The sequence below is a fragment of the Schistocerca gregaria genome, chromosome 3 (genome assembly GCF_023897955.1).
Source record: "Schistocerca gregaria isolate iqSchGreg1 chromosome 3, iqSchGreg1.2, whole genome shotgun sequence".
Classification (NCBI taxonomy): Eukaryota; Metazoa; Arthropoda; class Insecta; order Orthoptera; family Acrididae; genus Schistocerca; species Schistocerca gregaria.
Window position 1 is genome coordinate 662,995,332 of NC_064922.1, and position 25,134 is coordinate 663,020,465.

Here is a 25,134-nt window from a genome sequence, read left to right on the forward strand (position 1 = left end):
AAATAAATCAGAAAATGAAAAATTCTGCCAAAAATTAAGAATAATAATGTGGTCTCCTTGCCTTGGAAGTAGCACTACTATCATTCTCTTGTTCTAAAGGAACTGATGGGCATCACCATCCAATTACCTCACACAATTGGGAAGATTTTAAGATTCAAATAAGGTGGCATTTGATTTTTAACTACAATGTCTTCCCTTACACAGCTTGTGAAAGCAACATTATAGAAACTATTTAGGCAAGTATGATCAACTTCAGATTTCAAGAAAAGGAACGGAAAGGGGGGGGGGGGGGGGGGGGGGGATAAAATGGAATCTCTCCAAAAGTCAGGAACTGTAGCACTACTCAGATAAAATTAAACTGGGCAAGAAAAATTGCTTTAGCTTTCCCCGCGAGACACTGCAGTGTGCTGTAACGAACTTATCATGGTGAAATATTGCTTCACAACCCATATGTATTGTTAAATTCAGTTTCTACATGCAAAAGGGTCAACTGCCATTTTTGATGAAGCCTTACTACCAAACACTCATCAAGTGGGACTCGTGAGAACTCCAGAAAGCTAGATGATGCTACTACGAGCACAGTCATATCATTTGTAAAATTTTGCACTGTTATTTTTATTATGTCCCTTCATTTTGTCTGCAGGCTTCAATTTCAAATTGCAGCAGCAACTCTGTACCTCCCAACCTTTCTCTGAAATCAGTCATAAGAAGGTAAGCAAACAATACAGTACAACAAGCATGTTTCTAACCTGCTTTTACTGCACATTTAGATTTCACTTATGTTTCCAGATTAGCATTTCAAAAATGTGAAAAGTATTACCTTGCCAATTTCTTCTTCCATGTTATCCACCTCAGCTTTTTTAGACATGCGTTCTGATTTCAAACTGTCCAGTGACCGCATATCACGTTCAATATCAGCCATCTGTTTCTGCTCTGCCTGTTTTGCTGTTTCTAAATCATCTTCATCATCTTGAACAGCCCTTTCCCAACGAAGTACATTATCTGAGGGGAAAAAACAGATTACAAAGCATTATTAGAATAAAGTTGAAAATTGACCACAGTAGTCATGAAATGAACCCCCCCCCCCCCCCCCCCCCCCCTCTCTGTGCATGTCAGGAGGAAAGGATCATGCTTTGGGGGTGTTAGTATTTAGCGATTCTGAACAAAAAAACATCGTATGGATGCATGCCCTATCCAGAATAATATCACTTTTGTACGTTTTTCTTGAATAACTCAAAAACCACACCCTCCAGCAAAACATGTCGCAGTACAAAATAAAAATACATTACATTTCCTACAAAAAAGGTTCTACTCATTTTTTTCTCTAGAACTAATGGTTTGTGAGAAGAGAGGGTGGGAATGCTGAAAAACTCGCTCCACACGCATGTGGTGTAGCTTACATAGTTTTTGTAGGCCAACTGGGGTGGCATACTGAGGTAGCAAGTTGAGACGAACTGTTTGATATGGGACACTTGTGGTCTATCAAGTCGAGAAACTGTCTCAAATTAGCCTACAAAAACTACGTAAGCTACAGCACATGCTTGTCAACCGAGTTTTTGAACATTATCATGCTCTCTTCACACAAACCATTAGTTCTAGAGAAAAAAAAATGAATAGGACCTACTTTGTAGGAAATTTAATATAGTTTAATTTTGTACTGCGGCACGTTTTTGCTGGTGGGTGCAGTCTTTGATTTACTCAAGAAAAATGTACAAAAGTGATATTTAATAAGTTCTATCTCGGAAATCCTTCAGAATAGGGCATATGTCCATATGAAGTTTTTTGTTCAGAATCACTAATACTATCACCCCTCAAAGTGTGTGCCTTTCCTCCTGCCTCACCCTGTATATCCGTACATCACTAGAAGATGACTTTTGCTATTTTGGCATGAAAATAACTAATGCTGATTGAAGTGGAGAGTATAATATAAAATTAAGTATTAGGAAGTCTCTGCTGAGGGTCTGGAATATAGCCTCATATGGAAGTGAATGGTGGATGAGAAGCTGTTCAAATGACAAAAGAAGGTTTTGATAGACTTGAAGAAACAATGAATTTGGTAATGACAGTTAGTATGGGGGTTAAAAACTGTAGAAATGGATATGACTACAGCAATTCAGTTCAAATGGATGCGCACTGCAGTAGTTATTCGGATATGAAGAGGCTTTCACAGGATAGTGTGTGTTGTTTGGTTTCTGGGGCACTCAACAACATGGTTATCAGCGCCCATTCAAATTCCCAATCTTTGCATGGACTAGTCTTGCCACTTTCCCAAATATGATGAAACGATGAGGACAACACAAACACCCAATCCCCAGGCAGAAAAAATCCCCAATCTGACCAAAAAACGAACCCAGGGCCCTGCGAACCGGAGGCAGCAATGCTAGCCGCTAGATCACAAGCTGTGGGCACACACGGTAGTGCAGAGCGCTGCAACAAACCTGTCTTCAGACTGAAGACCACTACAGCATGCTACCACGATAAAACTTTCATGTAATTAATTAAAAAATGGGAAGTCCAGAATGAAGTAACAACAATGTGAAAAGGATAGATTGCTACTCATCACACAGAGGAGGCACTGAGTTGCTGAATGGTGCAATGGAAAAGACTGCTACACATTTAAGCTTTTGTACAGAAAGATCCTCCTTCCAAAACAGAAAAAAAAACATAGACATTCACACAAACAGGACCCTGGTTAATTGTATGGCACACCTGCAGCATTAACAACATACACCCCCCCCCCCCCCCCAAAAAAAATAGTGCACCTGAAGAGACGATCTGAGGACGGCCTATGCCACCTGGGGGATAGTAGATGTATTCATAACAGTTTCCTTGTCTGCCAACAGTATTCCCTTTAATAGGGAACACTCATAGCCAGAAAGCTCAGTGTGCTGCAAATAAATGAAACAAACAGTTAACTATGCCACCACAATGCACTTGTGCTTCCTACCATCAACTGAGCTTGTTTGAAAGGGATAAATTGTGGCCTACCGACAGGTGGGATGGTCCTTTCAAAGAAAGACACAAGCTGGATGTACTTCATCAGTTGTGAAACAATTCTGGTATCAGTGGTCATGTGAACATTGGTTGGTTGGCTTGGGATATAAAGCGACAAAACTACAGGGTCATTATTCCCTTTTTCTTCATGCAAACAAGTCTCAAGGTAAAATAATTCCAAACAGGAGTTGGGAAAAGTAAAAGGATGTAAAACTAATGGGGAACCACACTGAAAGAGAAAACGAAAGAAAGGGGAAAACAAACACTAAAATGAAAAGTAGAGGATGTTAAAGCAGACGACCTGGGCTGGCAGATCACACGAATAAAAAAGGATGAGCCAGCCACTCTGCAACACACTAAAATCTCCAGCCTAAAAGACAGGGCGAGATGAACACACACAGGGAAAAGATGAACACCAAGGTAAACAAAACGCAAAGAAAGAGTGACAAAAAGGTAAAAGGGAGGGAGGGTGGAGGCCTGGGAGAGAAGGCCAGATGCCCCTCCTTAGATTGTATAACAACAACCCCCGACCATGAATAAAACATAAAACTACATCAGCCATTGAGGCACTGTCGCCCAACACTGTAGATAGAATGCTGGCACGGTTAAAAATCTGCCGCAGAGTGGCTAAAATTGAGCACTCTAACAAGTTGTGGAAGACCGATTGGAGATCAGTCTCCGGCAGGTCGATCTCCAGAGTTGGTTTACCAGTAGCCTGTTCGGCCAGGCTGTCAGCAAGTTCATTGCCTGGTATCCCGACACATGCTAAGGTCCAAATGGTCACTGAATGTCCACTGTTGCTGAGAGCATAAACAGACACCTGGATAGTCATTACCAAAGGATGTTGAGGGAAGCACTGGCGTGAACTTGTAAGGCTGCTTAAGGAGTCACAACAGATGACAAAGAACTCACAAGCGCAGGAGCAGATATGATCAAGAGTGTGATAGGTGGCTACCACTTCTGCAGTTAAAACACTGCAGCCACCTGGTAAGGACCACTGTTCAGTGTGTCCAATGTGAACATAAGGGAAGGCAACAAGGCCATCGACCACTGGTCCATCGGTGTGCATTATTTCGGAGCCCTGAAACTCATCAAGAAGAAAGAAAAATTGCAGAGGGCCTCGAGTGGAACCGACCATACATGGACGGAAGCAGATACCTGTTGTGGGAGATGGCTCACCATGTTAGGGAAAAGGAGATGGTAATTTGGATGGCGGGGCGAACTATGAATCTGGGTGGTATAATTTGGATATATTGGTTGCTGCCAGAGCCACAATGAAGGAATGCCAGCTTCCACAAGAAGGATGTTCACAGAGCTTGTTTGGAGATCTCCCGTTGCAAGTCAAACTCCACAGTGTTGGATAGGCTACAGCAGCTGCAGCGTGGAGGGTGATGCTGAACCATAAACCAGGCTCCCATAGCCAATATCGGACTGTACAAGGGCTTTGTACAGATACAGCATTGTAGGATGACCAGCCCCTCCCAGTTGGTGTGGCTCAGGCAACAAAAAATGTTAAGAAGCTGCCAGCACTTATCCTTCAGCTGACGAAGATGGGGAAGCCAAGTTAAGTGGGTGTCAAAAACCAGTCCCAAAAAGCGGTAAGTCTACACTACTTCAAGAAGTTGGTCATCGAGGTAAAGTTATGAATGGGGGCGGACAGTATGACGACGACAAAAGCGCATGATGTGAACATTCTCACACTTAAAGGCAAGGTTCTGAATGTCCACATAGCACAGTTGCCTGCCAGGATTGTTGGATTGTAAGGACAGCAGTGGCAGATTCTACAGCTACCACAGCACAGATAGGAGAGCTTGTGGACCCAGACATATCCAGACAGACTGTTTCAAACCGGATTTTAGCTGCGGGTCTATAGGCATGCACACTTCTAGCCTGTCTTCCACTCAAGCCACAGCATCAATGTGCATTACTCGATTCGTGCCATCAGAGCACCACCTGAAAGATAAAATGGTGCGCTGTGGTATACAGTGATTGAAGCAGATTCTGCCAGCTTGCAAGTGATGGTCATTTGTGCTTACAACGTAGACATGGTTAGCAGTGTCTCGTAGAGTGCGTTCAATCAAGACAAACTGGCCCCACCCCAGACCTTATGGTTAGCGGTAAGATAAGCTAGATCTCTTGTTCCTTTGGTATTTCTGGAGGGGACACTAGCCAGACTTGGTATGTGCAGAATGTAATCAGACCTATGCTTTTTCTGTTTTTGCAACAGTAAGGTGCTGTGTTGTTCCAAGAGGATAATGCTTGCCCACACAGTCTGTGAAACTCAACGTGCTCTGCAAGATGTGCAGTAACTTCCCTGGTCAGCACAATCTCTGGGCTTGTCTCCAATCGAGCACCTGTGGGATAAAATGGGATGAGAAGGGACTCTCACAACTCATCGACCACCAGCTCTTACAGAACTACATGAACAGGTTGAGTTGGTGTGGAATAATATATCCCACGACACTATTCGCCATCTGTATAATTGACTGGATGCCACATTCAGTGGCGGCATTGCCACTCGTGGAGGCTACACCATAAAATAATATGGATGTTTCAGCATAGGTTGATATATGGTACCTCTGAATCATTCGTGCTATTGATCTATAAATGTAGTCATTTCATGCATTCCACATGCACTGTTGTAACAACAAATCTTGAGTGAATTGGAAACTTCCAACATTGTCTACTAATTTTTTTCCAGCAGTTTATCAACACACCTCTTTCATCAGATGTTGTAGCTTATCAACCTGTCTGGGGAAAATTATTTGATTTTAACGTGCAATGGAAATGAAACTGGTGGAAAACTTGATGTGGCAGATTTTAGTCAATAATTTCAAAATAATTGTATACATTTTAGTTGTTTATTAACACTTGGTGTTAATTTTCACAAGATTAAGTACAAATGACTTAGTATTGACATTTAAGAAAGTGATTACTTATGTAAAGCTGAAGTTCAGCTGCTCATTTGCATTTAAACAGCATTTGACAGCTTACAGTGATTTTAAATACTTATGGAAATCCATACAAAGGGGAGATTTGAAGTAGCCTGTATTAATAAAAATGAAGTACAAACTTAGTAAAATGACACTTAAAAGGCCAGAGCTGATCATTGCGTTACTTCACCTTTTGGTTTCTGTATAACAATCTTTCCGATTTTACTATGCTACCTACTTTACATTATATTTTCTTTCACTATCCCTACCTGTTGTCTTGGAACCATGAGGTTCTAGGAGACACTTTAGTAACAATGGAGGGATAGCTTATCTTTCACGCGTTCTTCACTGATTACAAGTACCAATAGACTGTCAAGCTTGCTAGTCTTGAGAGTGGCAGGTGGTACTTAGAACCATGACTGGAAATATATTCTGCACAGCACAAACACATTATCCATAGACTGATGATATTGCTATCCCCGTGCAGTTATTATCATGATTTTTTTTCTTAGTACATATCATATAGCTAGATGACTGTGTGATGAACTTACACAAAATAAATATTTGTACAAAGCTAGAAGAAAGGTACTTATACATACAACACAAACCCTTATTATGTAACCTGAATAGTTATTCACCAAAAATTAAAACAAGATAAACAGAAAATTGTTACAAAGTCAAACAACAGAAAATCCAGGATGGAATAATGACAATATTATGGAAAACAAAGATTGCTACTCACCACATCGAGGAGATACTGAGTCACAGACAGGCACAACAAAAAGACAGGTACACATTTACGCTTTCAGCCAAAAGGTCTTCTTCTAGAGTAGTGGTTATGTGAGATGTAGTAAGTGACTGGAGAGAGAAGGTACAGGAGAAACAAATTTTCCATAACTTATCTCTCCCATCATCTGCCACAGACCTACTGTCTTGTCATGAAGAAGCACTCCCCTATTGACACAGTACTACACAGGACTCTACTCTCCAGCAGTACTGTGCATGGTTAACACAGATTTATTTGGCATCCTTTGGCAAAATTAAGCCATTTTTACACAAATAAGTTTCTTTTTTCAATATACTATTGATGGCAACTCTCCACAGTAGTTCTGCTGATATATTTATTATACAATTTAATGAGACTGGCTTGGTAAATGTGGTAATTTGTGTTTACATGTCAGTGCCAAAATTGTGCATGTTCAGACAGTACTCAAGAGCAAAAGTGAGGTTATGAGGGATCATTAGCCTTATAGAAAGCCAAAATGTAATAAAAGCAATAAGGAGCTAGCTGTTATACTAGAAATTCAAAGTGAATGTTTTTGGTAAAGCTCATACAATAAGTTATCCACACTGCTAAGAAATGCAAGGCTGTTAAAAGTATCATCTAAACATCTCAAACCAACAATGCATATTTGCTCGAGAAAATATATACATACAAATGCATCAAATTTTAAAAGGCTGTACAGAGTGTGTTTTAACTTTTTCCTCTGTCCTCATCTATTTTACATCCATACTCTACAAACAGCTGTGAAATGCATGGCACAAAGTGCTTCCCATTGTATCATATATTAGGCTTTATGTTGTTCCATTCACTCTCGAACAAGGGAATAATGACTGTGTAAATGCCTCTACAGTAATAAGTCTGATTTTGCCCTTGTGGTCGCTGCAGGTTGGTTAAAAGGGGGCTACAGTATATTCCTCACTTTTCTTCATAACAAGTGAAACTACTCATCTCTTTCAACAGTGCTGACTTCACTGTTGAAACTATTTGCATTAATAAAAGATTTAATCTATTTATGCTCCATGTAGCTTTTTTCCCTTTGTCCATATACTGTAAAACCTACATATTATTTTTGTTTTTAATTTTGAGGGGGAGGGGGAGACACACACTTAGAAAAAAATAACAAGTCCTCATGAAACCTTTGCAATGTGTCATGGATGCAAAGTAAACAGTAAAATAAATATTACAAAGAGACAAAGGCACAGTATCCTCTACTATAAATGAGTGAGGTTACCAGATGCTGCTGCATTCCCCAGTTTCTGTGTGTGTTCAATCCTCAGTATACTCAGAATTTTAGAATTCCACACTCAATCACTGATATCACTTATCCACTTGTGACATGGCTGGTGGCAGATTTGCATGCCTCACACTACATGCACCCACTTTGAATAGTTAATTTAAACAGAAAAGTCGCTTGTGTAAAACAGGCCTTACTGCTAATTATGTATCAATAAACCAGCACATATAGTTACTTCACCACTAAATTGTGTATACATTTCTTTTTATAAAAATAACCAAATAATAAAATATCAATAGCTGCATGTATGAAATGATTTCTGTATCTGTGCCAGTTTTTCCAACTTACTTCTGGTGTCTCGAGTTTTTTCGAATTCTAACTGATTGAGTATGCGGTTCTTTTGATTTTCAAATTCCATTCTTTTCTTCATTCTCTCTTGTTGTGTTCTGTAACAGAATAAAAAAAATGTAAATTACATGGAACTGATACAGTATTTGTAGAAGAGTGATTGATTAGCAATGTTGGTCAGATTTCTTCTCTTACATTAGCCAGAAAAATTAATTAAATGTGTATTTAATGCAAAACACAAGTATTTTATGTACCCACTTTTTAAAGTTTAAGTATGATACAATTATAAATAAAACTGTTCTTAACAAATTGACTAAAATATTACTTTGAAACAACACTAAGTTCACCTCAAGAAGCAAGAATGAAAGTAGTGTGTATGTTGTGTGTGTGTGTGTGTGTGTGTGTGTGTGTGTGTGTGTGTGTGTGTGTGTGTGTGTGTGTGTGTGTGTGTGCATGTGTGTGTGCGTGTGTGTGTGCGGGGGGGGGGGGGGGGAGGGGGGGAAATCACCTCTGCAACTCATTTTAACACTTACCTTCTCCCGACCACCTCTGCAACTCTTTACTCTATCTGTGAACATGTGCTTCCATATGTATAGGAAGATGCATTTTTTCTTAGAACATAAAGGAATGGTAAAAGCGTTTGTACAGATTTTGAGGTTCTGTACTGCTGAATCTGGAGTTAAATGTCAACATGAGTTCACCAAATAGCTTCAAAAACTGTGAATCTGACAACAATACTGATTGTTGAATAAAATCTTTTCAGTTTCCAACTGACGCAGCTTGAAATACGAGGACATGATATTCAGCACGCCACTGTAAAAGACTTCAAGGATGAATATTGATTGTTTTAAATTATTTTTAAATGTCACCCCCTACCATTCCCAAACCCACACCAATCCTTAGAGGTAAAATGTCATCATCATTCTCACCTGAAAACCTAACAAACCAGAAAACTAAGGATTCATTTTTGTTGTTTTCAGCTACTTGTGTGTGTCCCTGTACTTACTCTCAAACTCATTTCTAGAAGTTTTAGGAATGTCTTAACACACACTCCTGTCCAATTAGTAAATGTGAACATGGGGAGTGCTGGGTGGAATATAAACAATGAATAAAGTGAACAACTAACTGTATAGTTCAGGCATAGAGCCCCTAACAGGCATGCTTCAAGTACACAGCGAGTTGTTACTTTTATGATCTTGTATCACTAACGACTGAATTCTTACCTATTTCCTTAGCGAAACGCAAATAATACAAAAAATTCCAAAAATGAAAAATAATCATCTAATGTAACGTAGAAAAGAAGTGATTCATGAGTGGTTTCAAAATCACCCATGACCTACTAGGTGACATTACCTGAGCTCTCGTTCTTCATATTGCCTAATGTTTGCTACCCCTATCTGGGAACAAAAACTAGCAAATACAATATCTTCAACATTGTTCATATTTTCTTTAATTTCTTGAATTTGCTGGTCACGATTACGCATTGTTCTTTCAATTTCTGCAATAGTTGGCTGCAAAAAAACATGTATTTGAGAACCATAATATATATTTACAGACATTTCAAAATGTCACACATTGAGGTAAGGTAGAAACAACATTAAGTGGTATTCTGTATTATAAGAATGCAATGAACTCTAATACTTACTCCAAAATTCTCAGATTTGGTTTTCAGACTAGCAAGTTCTACTTCTAATTGCTTGATTTGTTTCATCTGAAAAACCAAAAGCAGACCAATGCTAAGTGATGTTTATATTTCTACTTATAATATACTGACAATTTACAAAGCATACAGTTGCCATGACAGTAAATGCACTTAATAACTTACCGTATTCTCACGGTCAGTTTTTGAGTACTTTAAGCGTGTTTCAAGGCCCCGAATTTGTGAATCTACTGTATTAAGTTCAGATTCCTTGCGAGACTTCTTCATTGAGTCTCTGAGCTCTTCAGTTAATTTTTCCTAGGAAAAAAATAAAATAAAATAAACTTTGTTTAGGACTGAAATATTCTTCCTCACCTCAACATCATGCTTCTGCAGGCCAAATAATGTTTATCAAAAAGTATTTGTGCACAATGGTTTTCTTATGATTTTAAGTCAGAAATGAAAACACATCAACGTATGGTGCACAATTTTTGTGACTACCTCCCAAAGTAACACTTAATCACAGGTTTAATAAAATCAGAGACGAGAAAAAAATCTTTAACACAAAAGAGGATTGCGTCAACTGAAAAAAAAATCAACCTTGGAATACAGATGATGACTGAAGAGAAATCTCACTGCACTTATCAATAAACTGTGTGTACTTTTACAATCTAACAGGAAGCAGGTTATATTACGGTGAATGGGGAGCTAGATCTTAGTAAAATATTTTTAAAGTTGAATTCTGTGAGCAAATGTAATAAAATTTCAATTCTGGTCACCACATAGAAGAGGTGTTGAGATACAGACAGGCACAACGAAAAAAAAAAAAGTGCTTAACATTTAAGCTTTTGGACAAAAAACTCCTCCTCCTGAAATAGAAAATACACACACATTCACATTAGCCCAACTCACCCACACATGGCCGCTGTCCCCAGGCACCAGGGCCTGGCTATCGGTTGCAACTGCGTTTGATGAGACCACTAATCTGCTGGATGAGTGGTAGAATAAGGAGACTGCGTGAGGGGAGGAGGGCATGAGGGGAGGGATGGCAGGGTAGAGGTGGAGGAAGATGCAGTACTGTCTTTGGTCGTTTGAGAAAAATGATGGGGACAGGACAGGGCTGCTAGGTACAGCGTTGAAAGGCTGCTCTAAGGCCAGTAGACATTCTATTGTTTAAAATTTCGATTCTGAATAAGGTAACTTGTTTTTTCTATTTTCAGGTTTGATGCCACAGTATCTTGAAATTTCCATTCCTGCTGAGATGGTTTATATTCATAGATCAGTATTTGTTTGAACCACTATTTGCCAATTTCAGTTATATAGGATTTTCAGGGGCAGAGGCAAACACATACCAAAGTTGCGTCTCCTTCTTCTGGCAGAAGGGTTGAAGTGGAAGCGAGAGGGATGAAGAAAAAAGACTGGCGAGATTCAGGAAGTTGGGAGAGTGCTGGAAAAGTCGTCCAGATCCCCAGGTCATGCGAGACTTACCAGATGGGATGAGATGGAAAGACCGATCGTTGGAGACTGCATCTTACAAGATTTGAAAACCTGAGAGCTTAAAGGTGAAAGGTAGGGTAATAAGCAGGAAAGAGGTTGTTGACAAGACAACATTGTGCAAAGTTGATAGGAGCAAATAGCTGTTTATGTGGAAGAGGCAAGGGGATGAGGGAGAATAGACAGGTCAGAAAATAAAAGAGTGACACTCAGATCAGAATAACAAAGTGATTGACAGCTAGCTGTTCACAGGGCTGCTACCACAGCTACCAGCCAACCACAAAACGCGGATGGCTGCACCTCCTGTTCCGTTCACCGATGATCTCTCTGCTACTTCTGGTAGTTGCTACTGCAGCCATTTGTAGATGACACTCATAGCCCGCAACAGAAACAGCTATGGTCCATTTTGTTGTGTGATTTATTCCTCTTTGCAGCGAGTTTATTTTGCCTTACAGGATGTCTGAAGATTGCAGTGGAAGTGTGAAAAACGTGTGGCAGCTGAACGGAAAGTTCAGCAATGTACTCATGTTTTTCATGACCATACACTTGAGTTTGTGTGCTCAGAGCGAGAATATCTCGAGAGAGAGAGAGAGAGAGAGAGAGAGAGAGAGAGAGAGAGAGAGAATGGAGCTACTCTTATCTCTAATGAATGTAGTTGAAAGAACTGCAGACACCTTGGAGATACACAAAAATACTGTCGTCAAAATTTGTAAGGATAAATGCTGTGCAGAAGAGGAAGAGCCTGGATCAGCCAAACCTCAGACAGCCGGGAAGAATAGAAGGACAGAACCACATTGGGACTCTTTTAAACTAGATGCTGTTCATCACCACATATACAGATATTAAATGAGAAAAGAACATCCAACTATTAAAAACTGTGCTTTATTTCTCATGAGGCAGAATTATTCAGAGGCAGTAAAATGTCTTTGTTAACTGTTGTCAGAGCCCTCAGTTTTTGGTATAAAAAAATTAATGGATGGAAAATTATAATGGAGGGAGGTGACACCACAGTGTGGCATTGTTGATTTTTAAGAACTATAGTTAAAATGCTGTTTGAAGACATTGTGTGGCTTGACAAAACCTGGATAAACACCAGTCATTAGATTAGATTAGATTAGATTAGATTAATACTTGTTCCATAGATCATGAATACGACACTTCGTAATGATGTGGAACGTGTCAGGTTAATAAAAGATGTCTGTACAAGAAATTACATTACACAAAATATTGCATGACACTAATGATTAAGGTTTTTTTTTTCTTTTTTTACTTAGTTTATATCTAAAAATTCAGCCAATGAGTAGAAGGAGTTGTCATCTAGAAATTCTTTTAATTTATTTTTGAATGTTAGTTGGCTATCTGTCAGGCTTTTGATGCTGTTTGGTAGGTGCCCAAAGACTTTTGTGGCAGCATAATTTACCCCTTTCTGTGCCAAAGTCAGATTTAACCCTGCATAGTGAAGATCATCCTTTCTCCTGGTGTTATAGGTATGCACACTGCTATTTTGAATTGGGTTGGATTATTATCAACAAATTTCATAAGGGAATATATATACTGTGAGGTTACTGTGAGGATCCCTAGATCCTTAAATAGATGTCTGCAGGATGACCGTGGGTGGGCTCCAGCAATTATTCTGATTACACGTTTTTGTGCAATGAATACTTTTCTACTCAACGATGAATTACCCCAGAATATGATGCCATACGAAAGCAGTGAATGAAAGTAGGCATAGTAAGCTAATTTACTGAGATTCTTATCACCAAAATTTGCAATAACCCTAATAGCATACGTAGCTGAACTCAGACGTTTCAGCAGACCATCAATGTGTTGCTTCCAGTTTAACCTCTCATCAATGGACACACCTAAAAATTTTGAAAATTCTACCTTAGCTACAGACTTCTGTTCAAATTCTATATTTATTACTGGAGTTGTGCCATTTACTGTACGGAACTGTATATACTGTGTTTTATCAAAATTTAAAGAGAGTCCGTTTGCTGAGAACCACTTAATAATTTTGTGAAAAACATCATTTACAATTACATCACTTAGTTCTTGGTTTTTGGATGTTATTACTATACTTGTATCATCAGCAAAAAGAACTAACTTTGCATCTTCATCAATGTGGAATGGTAAGTCATTAATGTATATCAAGAACAGTAAAGGACCTAAGACCGAACCCTGTGGGACTCCGTGCTTGATAGTACCCCAGTTTGAGGAATCAGCTGTTGTTTTAACATTACACGAACCACTTATTTCAACTTTCTGCATTCTTCCAGTTAAGTATGAATTAAACCATTTGTGCACTGCCCCACTCAAACCATAATGATTCTGTCAGAAGACACTGGACTGATGATAGCAAATGTGGAAGTTCTGCTGTTCCGGTGGGACAGGGCACAAGAAGTATTGTCTTGCATGCTGGAACTGCATCTTGTTTCATACCTGTCTCCTCATTTACACACCGAGGAAAACAAAGGACTACATGAGGAGATGCACCATGATAGTTTTCTGAAGTTGTTCAAGAGGTAACTGCTGGAAAACTTAAATCAGCTGCCTGTCATTGTAATGGATAATACCACGTACCATTCAGCAAATAAAGATAAAGCTCCAACAATGGAAAAAAAAGAGCTGATATTGCTGAAAGTTTGAAATGCCACAACCTGAAAACTTAGGACAATTTGTGCAAGGTGGAGCTCACAGAAACAGTAAGGAAAAATAAGCCACAATTCCAACAGTATGTTGTGGATGAGGCTGTTAAAGATCATGGCAACAGGGTCCTTAGGCTTCCATCATACCACTGCCACTTTAATGCCATCGAAATGTTTTGAGCCACAAATTAAAAATTACATGACAACAAAAAAACAAAAGACTGATAGAGGAAGCAGTGACACAAATAACACCAGAGAAGTCAAGAAATAATGTACGCCACACAGAAAAGGTTGTTAAAGAAGTGTGGAAAATTGAAGTGAGTGCCGAGTAATGTAGAAAACATGATTATATCCTTTGGCAATTCCAGTGCCTAAATCATGGACCAGAGCTGAGGTAATGACAGCACTGAGGAAGAAAGTGATTCTGAACTAAGTGGCATTTACCTTTTGCCTTATTTTGCCTTTATTTTAGTGTTTATATTTCATATTTTTGGCTGAATGGTGTACACTGCAGTTACACAATGAATCTCATCTCTTTATTAGGGAAAACCCCTCTGCAAAAGTGTACCACTCTGCATACACACTTCAGTGACAATTAAGTTCAAAATGGTTCAAATGGCTCTGAGCACTATGCGACTTACTTCTGAGGTCATCAGTCGCCTAGAACTTAGAACTAATTAAACCTAACTAACCCAAGGACGTCACACACATCCATGCCCGAGGCAGGATTCGAACCTGCGACTGTAGCCGTCGCTCGGCTCCAGACTGTAGCACCTAGAACAGCACGGCCACTCCGGCCGGCGACAATTAAGTACTCAAGCAGTTTATATAATTTTAAAGTTGTTAGTTATTGTATTTTCATGAGCAATTCAGATCCATTTTAACACACACGATTCATTCAGGTTACTGTAAAAACAGTGCTCTTCTTGTTGCTTTTGTTGAGATATATAAATAATAGAAAGATGGCATCATTTTATACATGGGAGTACGTTTATTAAGACATAGGGATATAATGACCCTGTTAATCGAACTCAACACTGCACATTAAAAGGTAGCATGAGAAGCAGTTCAGTAAGGAACCGCAGCTGTTGCTGCTGCAGCATAATGCACATGCACGCACTACCCTTCCACACTCAACTGTGCTTCCACTGTCAATCACTTTGTCAATCTGATCTGGCTATAGAAAACTAAAAGGCAGTGAAAGAAGGAACAGTTACTTAGAAGAAATGTTGAGACTGAAAAAATTAACATAAATTAAGACCAGGTGGGTGGTGAGAACAAAGGGCATGTCGTAATGCCAGTTCTCATCTCCAGATTTCTGAGAAACTTAGTATAGGGGAACAAAACCAGATGTCATGTCTTGTGAAATAGGCACTGAGGTCATGACTGTCATGCTGTACAGCATGCTCTGCAACAAGATATTGTGTGTTGCCTGTATACACCATACCTATGCTAAAGACACCACCCATTTCCCAGATCACCTGAAATCTGTGCCCACCCCACTCCCACTGAACACCTTGCTTGTCAATGTTGATGCTGCCTCCCTCTATACCCACGTACTCCTTTTCATGGTCTGTCTGCTGTTGAACACTACCATAACCAGTGTGCATGTGATTCTGAACCTATGATGTCCTTCCTGCTCACCATAATCAACTTTATACTTACCAACAAATACTTTACCTGTAAGGAAGAAACGTGTTAACAGATTAGGGGCATGGCCGCATGAGACGGGATGCCTCCTTCCCATGCCAACTTTTCATGGTTCGTTTGGAGGGATTGATATTTTCAGCACCTGATTTGGTTTAAATACACTGATGACATCTTTGTTGTGTGGACTAACGGTGAGGCTGATCTGCTAAAATTCTCACAAATTAATTTCACATGGTCTTATTCGGAATCCAATGCCACTTTCCTTGACGTTGACCTCATCCCCAATGAAGGTCAGCTACACACTTCTGTCCACATTAAACATACTAACAAAACCTATGCACCATCTGCACCCATTTCTCTACCCTATGGCTCCTACCTCTGTGACTGCCCTGCTGTAACACTTGTCCTACGCATGCTCCTACCATGACTTATGTCAGCCCTGTAACTGGCGAAACATATAGTATCAAACATTGTTTGGCCTTCTACATTGGTATGAATACCACCAGGTCACTAGTTAGGATGGAATGGGAATAGGCAGAGAATATGTATTTGCAAAGCACAATATCCTGTTGCAGAGCATGCTCTACAATCTGACAGTCACGACCTCGGTGCCTGTTTCACCACACTTACCATCTGGATGCTTCGCCCAAACACCAGTTGCTCAGGACTCCACAGGTGGGAAATGACATTACAACATGTTCTTGGTTCTTGCCATCCACCTGGTCTTAATTTACAGAAATCTCTCCAGTTTCAGCATTTTTTCACAAGCAACTAGTCCATTCTTCACTTTCTATATCTTTTATTTTCTAACCTGTCTCTTTTTCTCTACCCTCTCCCATCTCTTTCGCGCTCAATGAACTTAGCTTTCCGCTCCTATTAACTTGTGTTAGGTGTTTTGGCAGTAATCTCATGTCTTACTTATTAACTTCTCTTCTGCCTTTAAGTTCCAGGTTTTCAAATCTCATCCAGTAAAATCCCCAACAATCAGTCTTTCCTTCTCATCCCGTCCATTAAGTCCCCTCCCACTCAGGGTTCTGGGCGAGTTTTCTGTAACTCTCCCTGCTTCCTAAACCTTGTCAGTCCTTTTCCCTCATCCCTCTTCCTTCCCCATCTACTAGGAGGAGGAGCAACTGGCTCTGAAAGCTTGCATATTTCATTCCGCCACAATGAGGAGCCCCTGACTCCGAAAGCTTGCGTATTGCCTCAACTTTTTTTATATGTTTTCTCCTGCTGTCTACTTGATGAGTACATTTTTTTTATCTATCTAACTGTATTTTCAACTAAATACCTGAGTATTACAATAATTAACACCTTCTATAAGAAATATCACATAGTAAATGTTATGGGGAAGGAAAACAGAATACTGCATTTTATTGGGAGAAGATTGAGAAGACACAACAGATCTCTGAAAGAGACTACATACACTACTCTTTTCTGTCGTCTTCTGGAATAGTGCTCCACGGTATGGGATTCATACCAGAGGATGTATTATCGTGAGATGGGGGAGAGTGTAACAGATGTGATGCCTAAGCTGGGTTTCCAATCATTCAAGTGAAGACTTTCTCATTGTGGTGAGATATTTTCACAAAATCTCAGTCACCAACATTCTCCTCTGAATGTGAAAATATTTTGATGACACCGACCTTAAATGATCATCATAATGAAGTAGGAGAAATTAAAGCTTACTTGAAAAGAGTCATTTTCACCGCACGCTATTTCAGGATTGGATGGTCGAGAAATAGTCTGAAAGTGGTTCAATGAAATGTCTGCCACACACTAAAGTGTGAGTTGCACATTAGACATGTAGATATAGACATAAAAATTATGGCCAGAGTCCCAGGAGATACCTTACAGTCTAAAATCTGGCTTTTTGAAATCTGTCTCACCATTATACACCATCTCAAGTTGGGACATTACACAGCCCAGTCAATTTCAGGATGTTACTGCCCAGTCCTCATTGCCTCCCAGATGCTGTTTTATGAGAGGGTGTACTGTCAACCTGAAGCAGACAATCACTGCTCTTAATTGTTCCTGTATTGTTCGCACTACACAGTACTGCAAAATGTGTTCGTATCATTCTAATTGTAACACTTTCTCATGAGCAACAGGAAGACAACCCTATACTGTAACACCACCATTTCTGTATTCACTGTTGGCACTACACATGACGGCAGACAACGTTCTTCAGACATTCGCCAACCCCAACCCTTCTGTCTGAGTGGTACAGGATATAGCATAATTCATTACTTGTTTCTAGTCATCACTGACAAGAAGTTTTGCTCTTCGCACCACCTCCTGTCACTTAGGATTGACTACAGAAATATATGGTTTAAGAGGAGCCGTTTGGCCACTGTACCCCTTTCTTTTTAACTCCCTACTAACAGTCATTGAGGTGGCAGGACTAATGGTAGCACTTTGCACATCATTAATGATAGCTTCCACCGATTGCATGTGATACTTTTACACTCACCCTTTGCATTGTACAACAGTACTTATCTGTCAGTACACAATATCTGATGGGTCTTGGTTTTGCTGTGGTTGTTCCATCCAATTTCTGTGTTAAGTTTATGGCTAATCTAATTTCTGCTACTTCTCAGTACTTTCATTTTTCTTCAGTGTTGCTTACATTATCAAACACAACATTAGGATTGCCTCTTCGGTGCCTTTACCTTTGCTAAGGTCAAACTAATCATCATCTACCAGATCCTCAATTCCTTTTTTTATTCTTCTGTATATTATTCTTGTCAGCAATTTTGATGCACGAGCTGTTAAACTGACTGTGCAATCGGTGAGTAGCAATTCATAATTTTCATAATACTGTCATTCTTTTCCAGGAAGGCTTTTCTTGTTGTTGCCAGTGTGTATTTTATATCCTCTCTATCTTGAGAATCACCAGTTATTTTGCTGCCCAAATAAGAAAACTCGATGACTACTTTTAGTGTCTCATTTCCTAATCTATTTCTATTAGCATCACCTGATTTAATTCACTTGCCAACGTTCATCTTATAACCTCTTTTCGAGACACTATTCATCCATTCAGTTGGTCTTGCAAGTACACTGACATCTCTGACAGAATTCTCATACTCAAGCAAGCTTTTACAGATTTGTATTTCTCATCTAGTTATTCACACTCTACCAGTTTGCACTCCTGTCAATCTCAGTTTTTAGACATCTGCATTTCATTTTAATGTTCGTTTTTATATTTCGCCTTCCTTCAATTAGATTCAGTATCTCATATGTTCTATAAGGATTTCTATTGGGCCCTTTTTTTCCTGGTCCTCAACTGCCTTTACTATATCATATCTCTAAACTATTCCTTACCCCTGTTTCACACAGTAATTACCTAATGCTCCCTTTGAAACTCTATAGTTTTTGATTCACTTAACTCATCCATGTCTCACCATCAGAATCAGAGTCCACATCTGCCCCTGCAAATGTTTTGGAGTTTAAACTCTGGTTTTGAAGTGTTTGTCATGCCATTATGAAAATACCATTGTGAAATCTGTATGAAACCTTTTGGGTTCTCCAGGTATCTTATTCATGATTTTTTGACTGGGTATTAACAATGATTAAAATTTTGCTCAGTGTAAAATTCTATAAGGCAGCCACCCTTTATTCCCCTTCCCCCCAGTCCACATTCTCCTACTATTCTTCCATCTTTTCCTTTTCCTATTACTGAAATCTAGTACACCATCACAAATAAATTTTCATTTCCTCTAACTATTTGGATAATTTCTGTTTAAACTCAGCAATCATTCTTTCAACATCTTCCTCATCTGCAGAGCTAGTAGTTGTACAAATTTGCACTACTGTGGTGGGTATTGACTGTGTGTCTTTCTTGACAGCGCTAGTAATAGTTAGGGATGTAAAAATTAAAAAAAAAACTTACCTAATAGACACTATTTCATAGCGAACTGTATACAAATCAATTATCTGATCAGAAATACTTTGAACTAGCTTTATTTTCTGTGTACAAATACAGAAAATTGAACCAGTTTTCTATTACTGGCATTGTCAATCATATAGCAAAGTCCAATTTGAAAATAACATGCGTATGGGCATGTCTGCAAATAAAAAGGCACAATCACAACACTGATTAGTACACTCAATGCCCTGGTTCCACACCAACTGTGGGCCATTGAACTGTCTACATAGGATAACATGCCACATAAAGCAACACAGCACCCAGCTGTGGGAACAAGCATCTTCTAACAAAGAACTGTCTATATTTGTCTGGTTGTTAAGGTTCAAAAATTAATATAATGTGGACACCAAGTATGGCAGTTTTAGGTGGTGGGTGTTTTGAACTGTGGTCACATCAAATAGAGCTAGAGGTTGGCCCTGAAGTACCTTGTTTATAACTGACAATTTCACCACGCAACTGCAGGTCACCCATTACCAAATGCTTCATGTTGCATGTTTTTTTTCTTTTCTTATTTTGAAATGAGTGAAAAGACTAATCCAGGTCTATCATGGATTTCAATTATGACCCTCACAACACCACGGACTGGCGATCCCTGTGACACTATGTCAGTTCCTCTTTTGTAGAAACACAGAACAAGGATGTAGGCTTCTGAGCTGTGAAGGGGAGGCCGGTGTTGGTCCCCCCTCCAAAGCTCTCCTCACCTCCACCACCCAAAATGCTACTTTGTTTATGTTTAGGGCTGACTGTCAATTTACAGTGTCTGCACTTTGCACTACATGACCTCTGAAATCTGTCAATGAATTTTGATTGTGTTGAAATTCTTCAGGTATATAAACAAATAGAGTTTTTTATTTACTTCCAGTTCTATGAAGTGCCTTGACAGTTCTGTCTGCAGCACTACCAAGTATGGGTTGCAGGGCTGAGAATGCCTACAAAATATGAAAATTAATATTCTGTAGATTTTGTAGTTACCAAATTGTGTGGAGAAAAGAAAAATAATGTTGAGATTTATCTAAAATCAAAGATGCATTCAGCTCACCAGTGGGAAAATACTGGTGCTTCTCTAGGGGAGGGAGGGAGGAATTGGGGAGGGGAGGCGATATGGTAGAAGGGAGGGAGGAGAGATGGAGGAGGGAGAGGCAGATGGAGGACAGGGAGGAGGGAGGGAGGGAGAAGAGGGGAGAGTGTGGGAGGGAGGAGGGGAGAGTGTGGGAGGGAAGAGGGGAGAGTGTGGGAGGGAAGAGGGGAGAGTGTGGGAGGGAAGAGGGGAGAGTGTGGGAGGGAAGAGGGGAGAGTGTGGGAGGGAAGAGTGTGGGAGGGAGGAAGGGAGAGTGTGGGAGGGGGGAGGGTAGAGTGTCTGAGGGAGGAGGGTAGAGTGTCTGAGGGAGGAGGATAGAGTGTCTGAGGGAGGGAGGGAGGAGGGTAGAGTGTGGGTGGGAGGGAGTGTGGGAGGGAGGGAGGGAGGAAGGGAGAGTGTGGGTGGGTGGGGAGGGAGGGAGGAGGGAAGAGTGAATGAAGAAGGGAGGGAGAGAGAGAGGAGGGAAGAGTGAATGAAGAAGGGAGGGAGAGAGAGAGGAGGGAAGAGTGAATGAAGAAGGGAGGGAGAGAGAGAGGAGGGAAGAGTGAGGGAGGAGGGGAGAGTGAGGGAAGAAGGGAGGGAGGGAGGGAGGGAGGGAGGGAAGGAGGGAGGGAGGGAGGGAAGGAGGGAGGGAGGGAGGGAAGGAGGGAGGGAGGGAAGGAGGGAGGAGGAGGGCAGAGTGAGTGAGGGAAGGAGGGAGGAGGAGGGCAGAGTGAGTGAGGGAAGGAGGGAGGAGGAGGGCAGAGTGAGTGAGGGAAGGAGGGAGTGGGAGGGACGAGGAGAAGAGGGTGAGGGACGAGGAGAAGAGGGAGAGGGACGAGGAGAAGAGGGAGAGGGACGAGGAGAAGAGGGAGAGGGACGAGGAGAAGAGGGAGAGGGACGAGGAGAAGAGGGAGAGGGACGAGGAGAAGAGGGAGAGGGACGAGGAGAAGAGGGAGAGGGACGAGGAGAAGAGGGAGAGGGAGGAGGGGAGGGAGAGTGTGAGGGAGGGAGGGAGGGAGGGAGGGAGGGAGGAGGGGAGGGAGAGTGTGAGGGAGGGAGGGAGAGTGTGAGGGAGGGAGGGAGGGAGGGAGGGAGGGAGGAGGGGAGGGAGAGTGTGAGGGAGGGAGGGAAGGGAGAGTGAGGGAGGGAGGGAGGGAGGAGGGGAGGGAGGGAGGAGGGGAGGGAGAGTGTGAGGGAGGGAGGGAGGAGGGGAGGGAGAGTGTGAGGTAGGGAGGGAGGAGGGGAGGGCAGGAGGAGGTGAGGGAGGGAGGAGGGAGGGAGGGGGAGGGAGGAGGGAGGGAGGGAGGAGGGAGGAGGGAGGAGGGGAGGGAGGGAGGAGGGGAGGGAGGGAAGAGGGAGGGAGGAGAGAGTGATGGGGGAGAGGGAGAGGGGGGGGAGAGGGAGGGCTGAAAGCTGAAGTACACCCACAAGAAGACAACAAGGATGATTTTGGAAAAACAATACATTCAATAGATGCTAGAGAGAATGTCAAAAAGTAATTTTAGACAGAAGATAAGGCATATTGTAGATCACTAGGTAATATTGTGTATTTCAGAGTATTTAAATTTCTTCCTCTCCACACAAGGGAGAGTGTGAGGGAGGGAGGGAGGGAGGGAGGGAGGGAGGAGGGGAGGGAGAGTGTGAGGGAGGGAGGGAGGGAGAGTGTGAGGGAGGGAGGGAGGGAGGGAGGGAGGGGGGAGGGAGAGTGTGAGGTAGGGAGGGAGGAGGGGAGGGCGGGAGGAGGTGAGGGAGGGAGGAGGGAGGGAGGGAGGGAGGAGGGAGGGAGGGAGGAGGGGAGGGAGAGTGTGAGGGAGGGAGGAGGGAGGGAGGGAGGAGGGAGGGAGGGAGGAGGGGAGGGAGGGAAGAGGGAGGGAGGAGAGAGTGATGGGGGAGAGGGAGAGGGGGGGAGAGGGAGGGCTGAAAGCTGAAGTACACCCACAAGAAGACAACAAGGATGATTTTGGAAAAACAATACATTCAATAGATGCTAGAGAGAATGTCAAAAAGTAATTTTAGACAGAAGATAAGGCATATTGTAGATCACTAGGTAATATTGTGTATTTCAGAGTATTTAAATTTCTTCCTCTCCACACAATATGGTGCAGTGCACCTTGATAGACGTAATGCTGGGCATTGACAAAACCATAAAAAAATGGGAAAAAAAGAAAAAAGCTATTATACAATATTTAGGTGGTTTTTAAAAATTAGTAAATGTTTGTGAGTTTGAAAATTGATGCTCTGTTAAATTAGCCACAACGGTTTTTTTTGGCTTTGTGATATGTATGGCTTCCAACACAAAATAAATAAATAAAAACCTAAACAACACACTTTGAAAAGCTACAAGTGTCACACAGGCCAACATGAGGTCAAATGAATGAGAAGCTGATTCACATCAAAATTTGTCAATCAAAGTAAGTGCGATGAAAGTCCCATGCAAGATTCTTATGGATGATGAGGTTTGGTTGTTGCCTTTAATTTCTAAAAGAGGAACTGTACTGTGGATGGACAAATGAAGAATACGAAATAAGACTTTTAAAATAAAAAATGAAAATAATGTTGAGAGTAATGTTAAATATTTCCTTATGTACAGAGGGCAGTTTTCCCCCCGACACATTTATCTTTATAAAGATTAAATTTATGCAGCTGTTCCATGTCATATCATTACCCAAGTAAATTGCCTGTCACTGACAATACATTGCAGTATGAAATAATACACAGCTCAACAACATCAAACAATGGAAAATCCAGGATAATATTGACAATTTATCAAAACTTGGAATCGAATACCTTACCTTAAGAGCTTTTAGCTGAGACATGTGCTTTTCATCCCAGCGTTTTGCTTTTCGTGCAAGATCCAAACTACCTCCAGAGATAATTCCAGACTTCTGGTAAAAGGTTCCATCTAATGCTACAGCCTGTAAAGGAGCACATTGTAACTAGAGAACTAATAGTAAAATAAACTTTTATGCAACTTAAACATGTAATATGCTTATCAAACAATGGAAAATCCACAATGGAATGTGATGATATTAAGAAAAGGATAGTTGCTACCCACTATATAGCAGTGATGCTGAGTCGCAGACAGGCACCACGAAAACACTGTCACAAAATAAACTTTTTACCAACAAGGCGTGCACACACACACACACACACACACACACACACACACACACACACACACACACACACACACACACACACACACAGCCTTCTTGGCTGGATGCTTATTTTGTGACAGTCTTTTTGTTGTGCCTATCTGCGAATCAGCATCTCTAAAATGCTTATTAGCAATTTAAACGATATACGTGACAACAATTATTTTCTATTCCGGAAAGGAATCATCTGAGGAAACTATAAGGTGTAAAACAGCTTAGTAAGAGATTACATCACGACAGTTCTGTCACTGACTATCCATAAACAGAAAATTATTTTTTCTCATTCTTAAATTCTATTTACTTATAGTGACAAGAAAAGAAGAAGAGATACAGAAACAAAAGTACACTGTATGGCCTTTTTTTAACTCAGTACTTTAAAAAGTCATTTTTAAGATCAACTATGATGATAATATTTCATAATCAGCCTGAAACATCAGAGTGTTTCAATGAATTCTTCATAAATGTAGTTGAGACAGATGTTAATGTAGCAAGTTACCCAACCAAAGTGAATCTCTTTGGACTTGACCAAAGAATCAAGTGCCTAATGGATGTTAGAAATGCGTATTATCATTAAATAAAAATAAAAAAAATCTCAAGACGGGAAAGGGTAGTGAAAAAAGTAACTGCTGACACTTCCCCTAATTTCACCTTCAAACAGGGTACTTCTCAAATGTATGAGGTGTACTTGAAAAGCTGAGGCTGTTTGCTCATATTTAAATGCTGGCAGCTAAGAATGTAGTGTCATCTACTGACTGTTTATGAAGCAAGCCAAACATGTAAGTCGATTTGCTTTAGTAGCCACTTGAGTACATGTGAAAGCTAACAACAACGGCTTCAATAGGAATTGCTCCCACCAATCACAAAGTACATGTGCAATTTCATTTTTATGTTAAAAGGATCTACAACTGCTCAAATTGTTTATGGTCCTACAGTAATGAGTGAAAATAGTGATGAATTCAAGACTGTTATTGTCAACTAGATCAATTCTTATAGAGTTTGAATAATTTACCAAGTAGTTACAAAAAGCACTTTGAAGTGAATGGGATTATCTGGGACAGTGAACTAGATTTATAGGAAACTAAAACCACCAATAAAACCATTATAACAATTTTTTTAATGACCAAATAGTCCTTACTTTTTGAATATGTCTCATATCAATTACACAAAGTGAGACCCCCTGTGCAATAAAAGCAGAGAAAGAACACATGGGAAACTACTGCTCTAGTTCTTCCCTCCCAGCTGAAAGTTGAGTCATATTTGAATATTCACATCT

General features: G+C 40.6%; 1 protein-coding gene across 2 annotated transcripts in view; it reads right to left on the bottom strand.

Moving 5' to 3' along the window:
* The window catches only part of LOC126356368 (structural maintenance of chromosomes protein 1A), a 179,295-nt gene that overhangs the window by 56,768 nt on the left and 97,393 nt on the right, over nucleotides 1-25,134 (bottom strand). For both annotated transcript variants that reach the window (XM_050007357.1, XM_050007356.1), the window contains exons 12-17: nucleotides 23,499-23,621; nucleotides 10,119-10,250; nucleotides 9,939-10,004; nucleotides 9,647-9,804; nucleotides 8,294-8,391; nucleotides 821-1,002 (exon numbers count right to left, since the gene is read on the bottom strand). In XM_050007357.1, coding sequence (XP_049863314.1) covers nucleotides 821-1,002; nucleotides 8,294-8,391; nucleotides 9,647-9,804; nucleotides 9,939-10,004; nucleotides 10,119-10,250; nucleotides 23,499-23,621 — 759 coding nt within the window. The remainder of the gene's footprint in view (nucleotides 1-820; nucleotides 1,003-8,293; nucleotides 8,392-9,646; nucleotides 9,805-9,938; nucleotides 10,005-10,118; nucleotides 10,251-23,498; nucleotides 23,622-25,134) is intronic.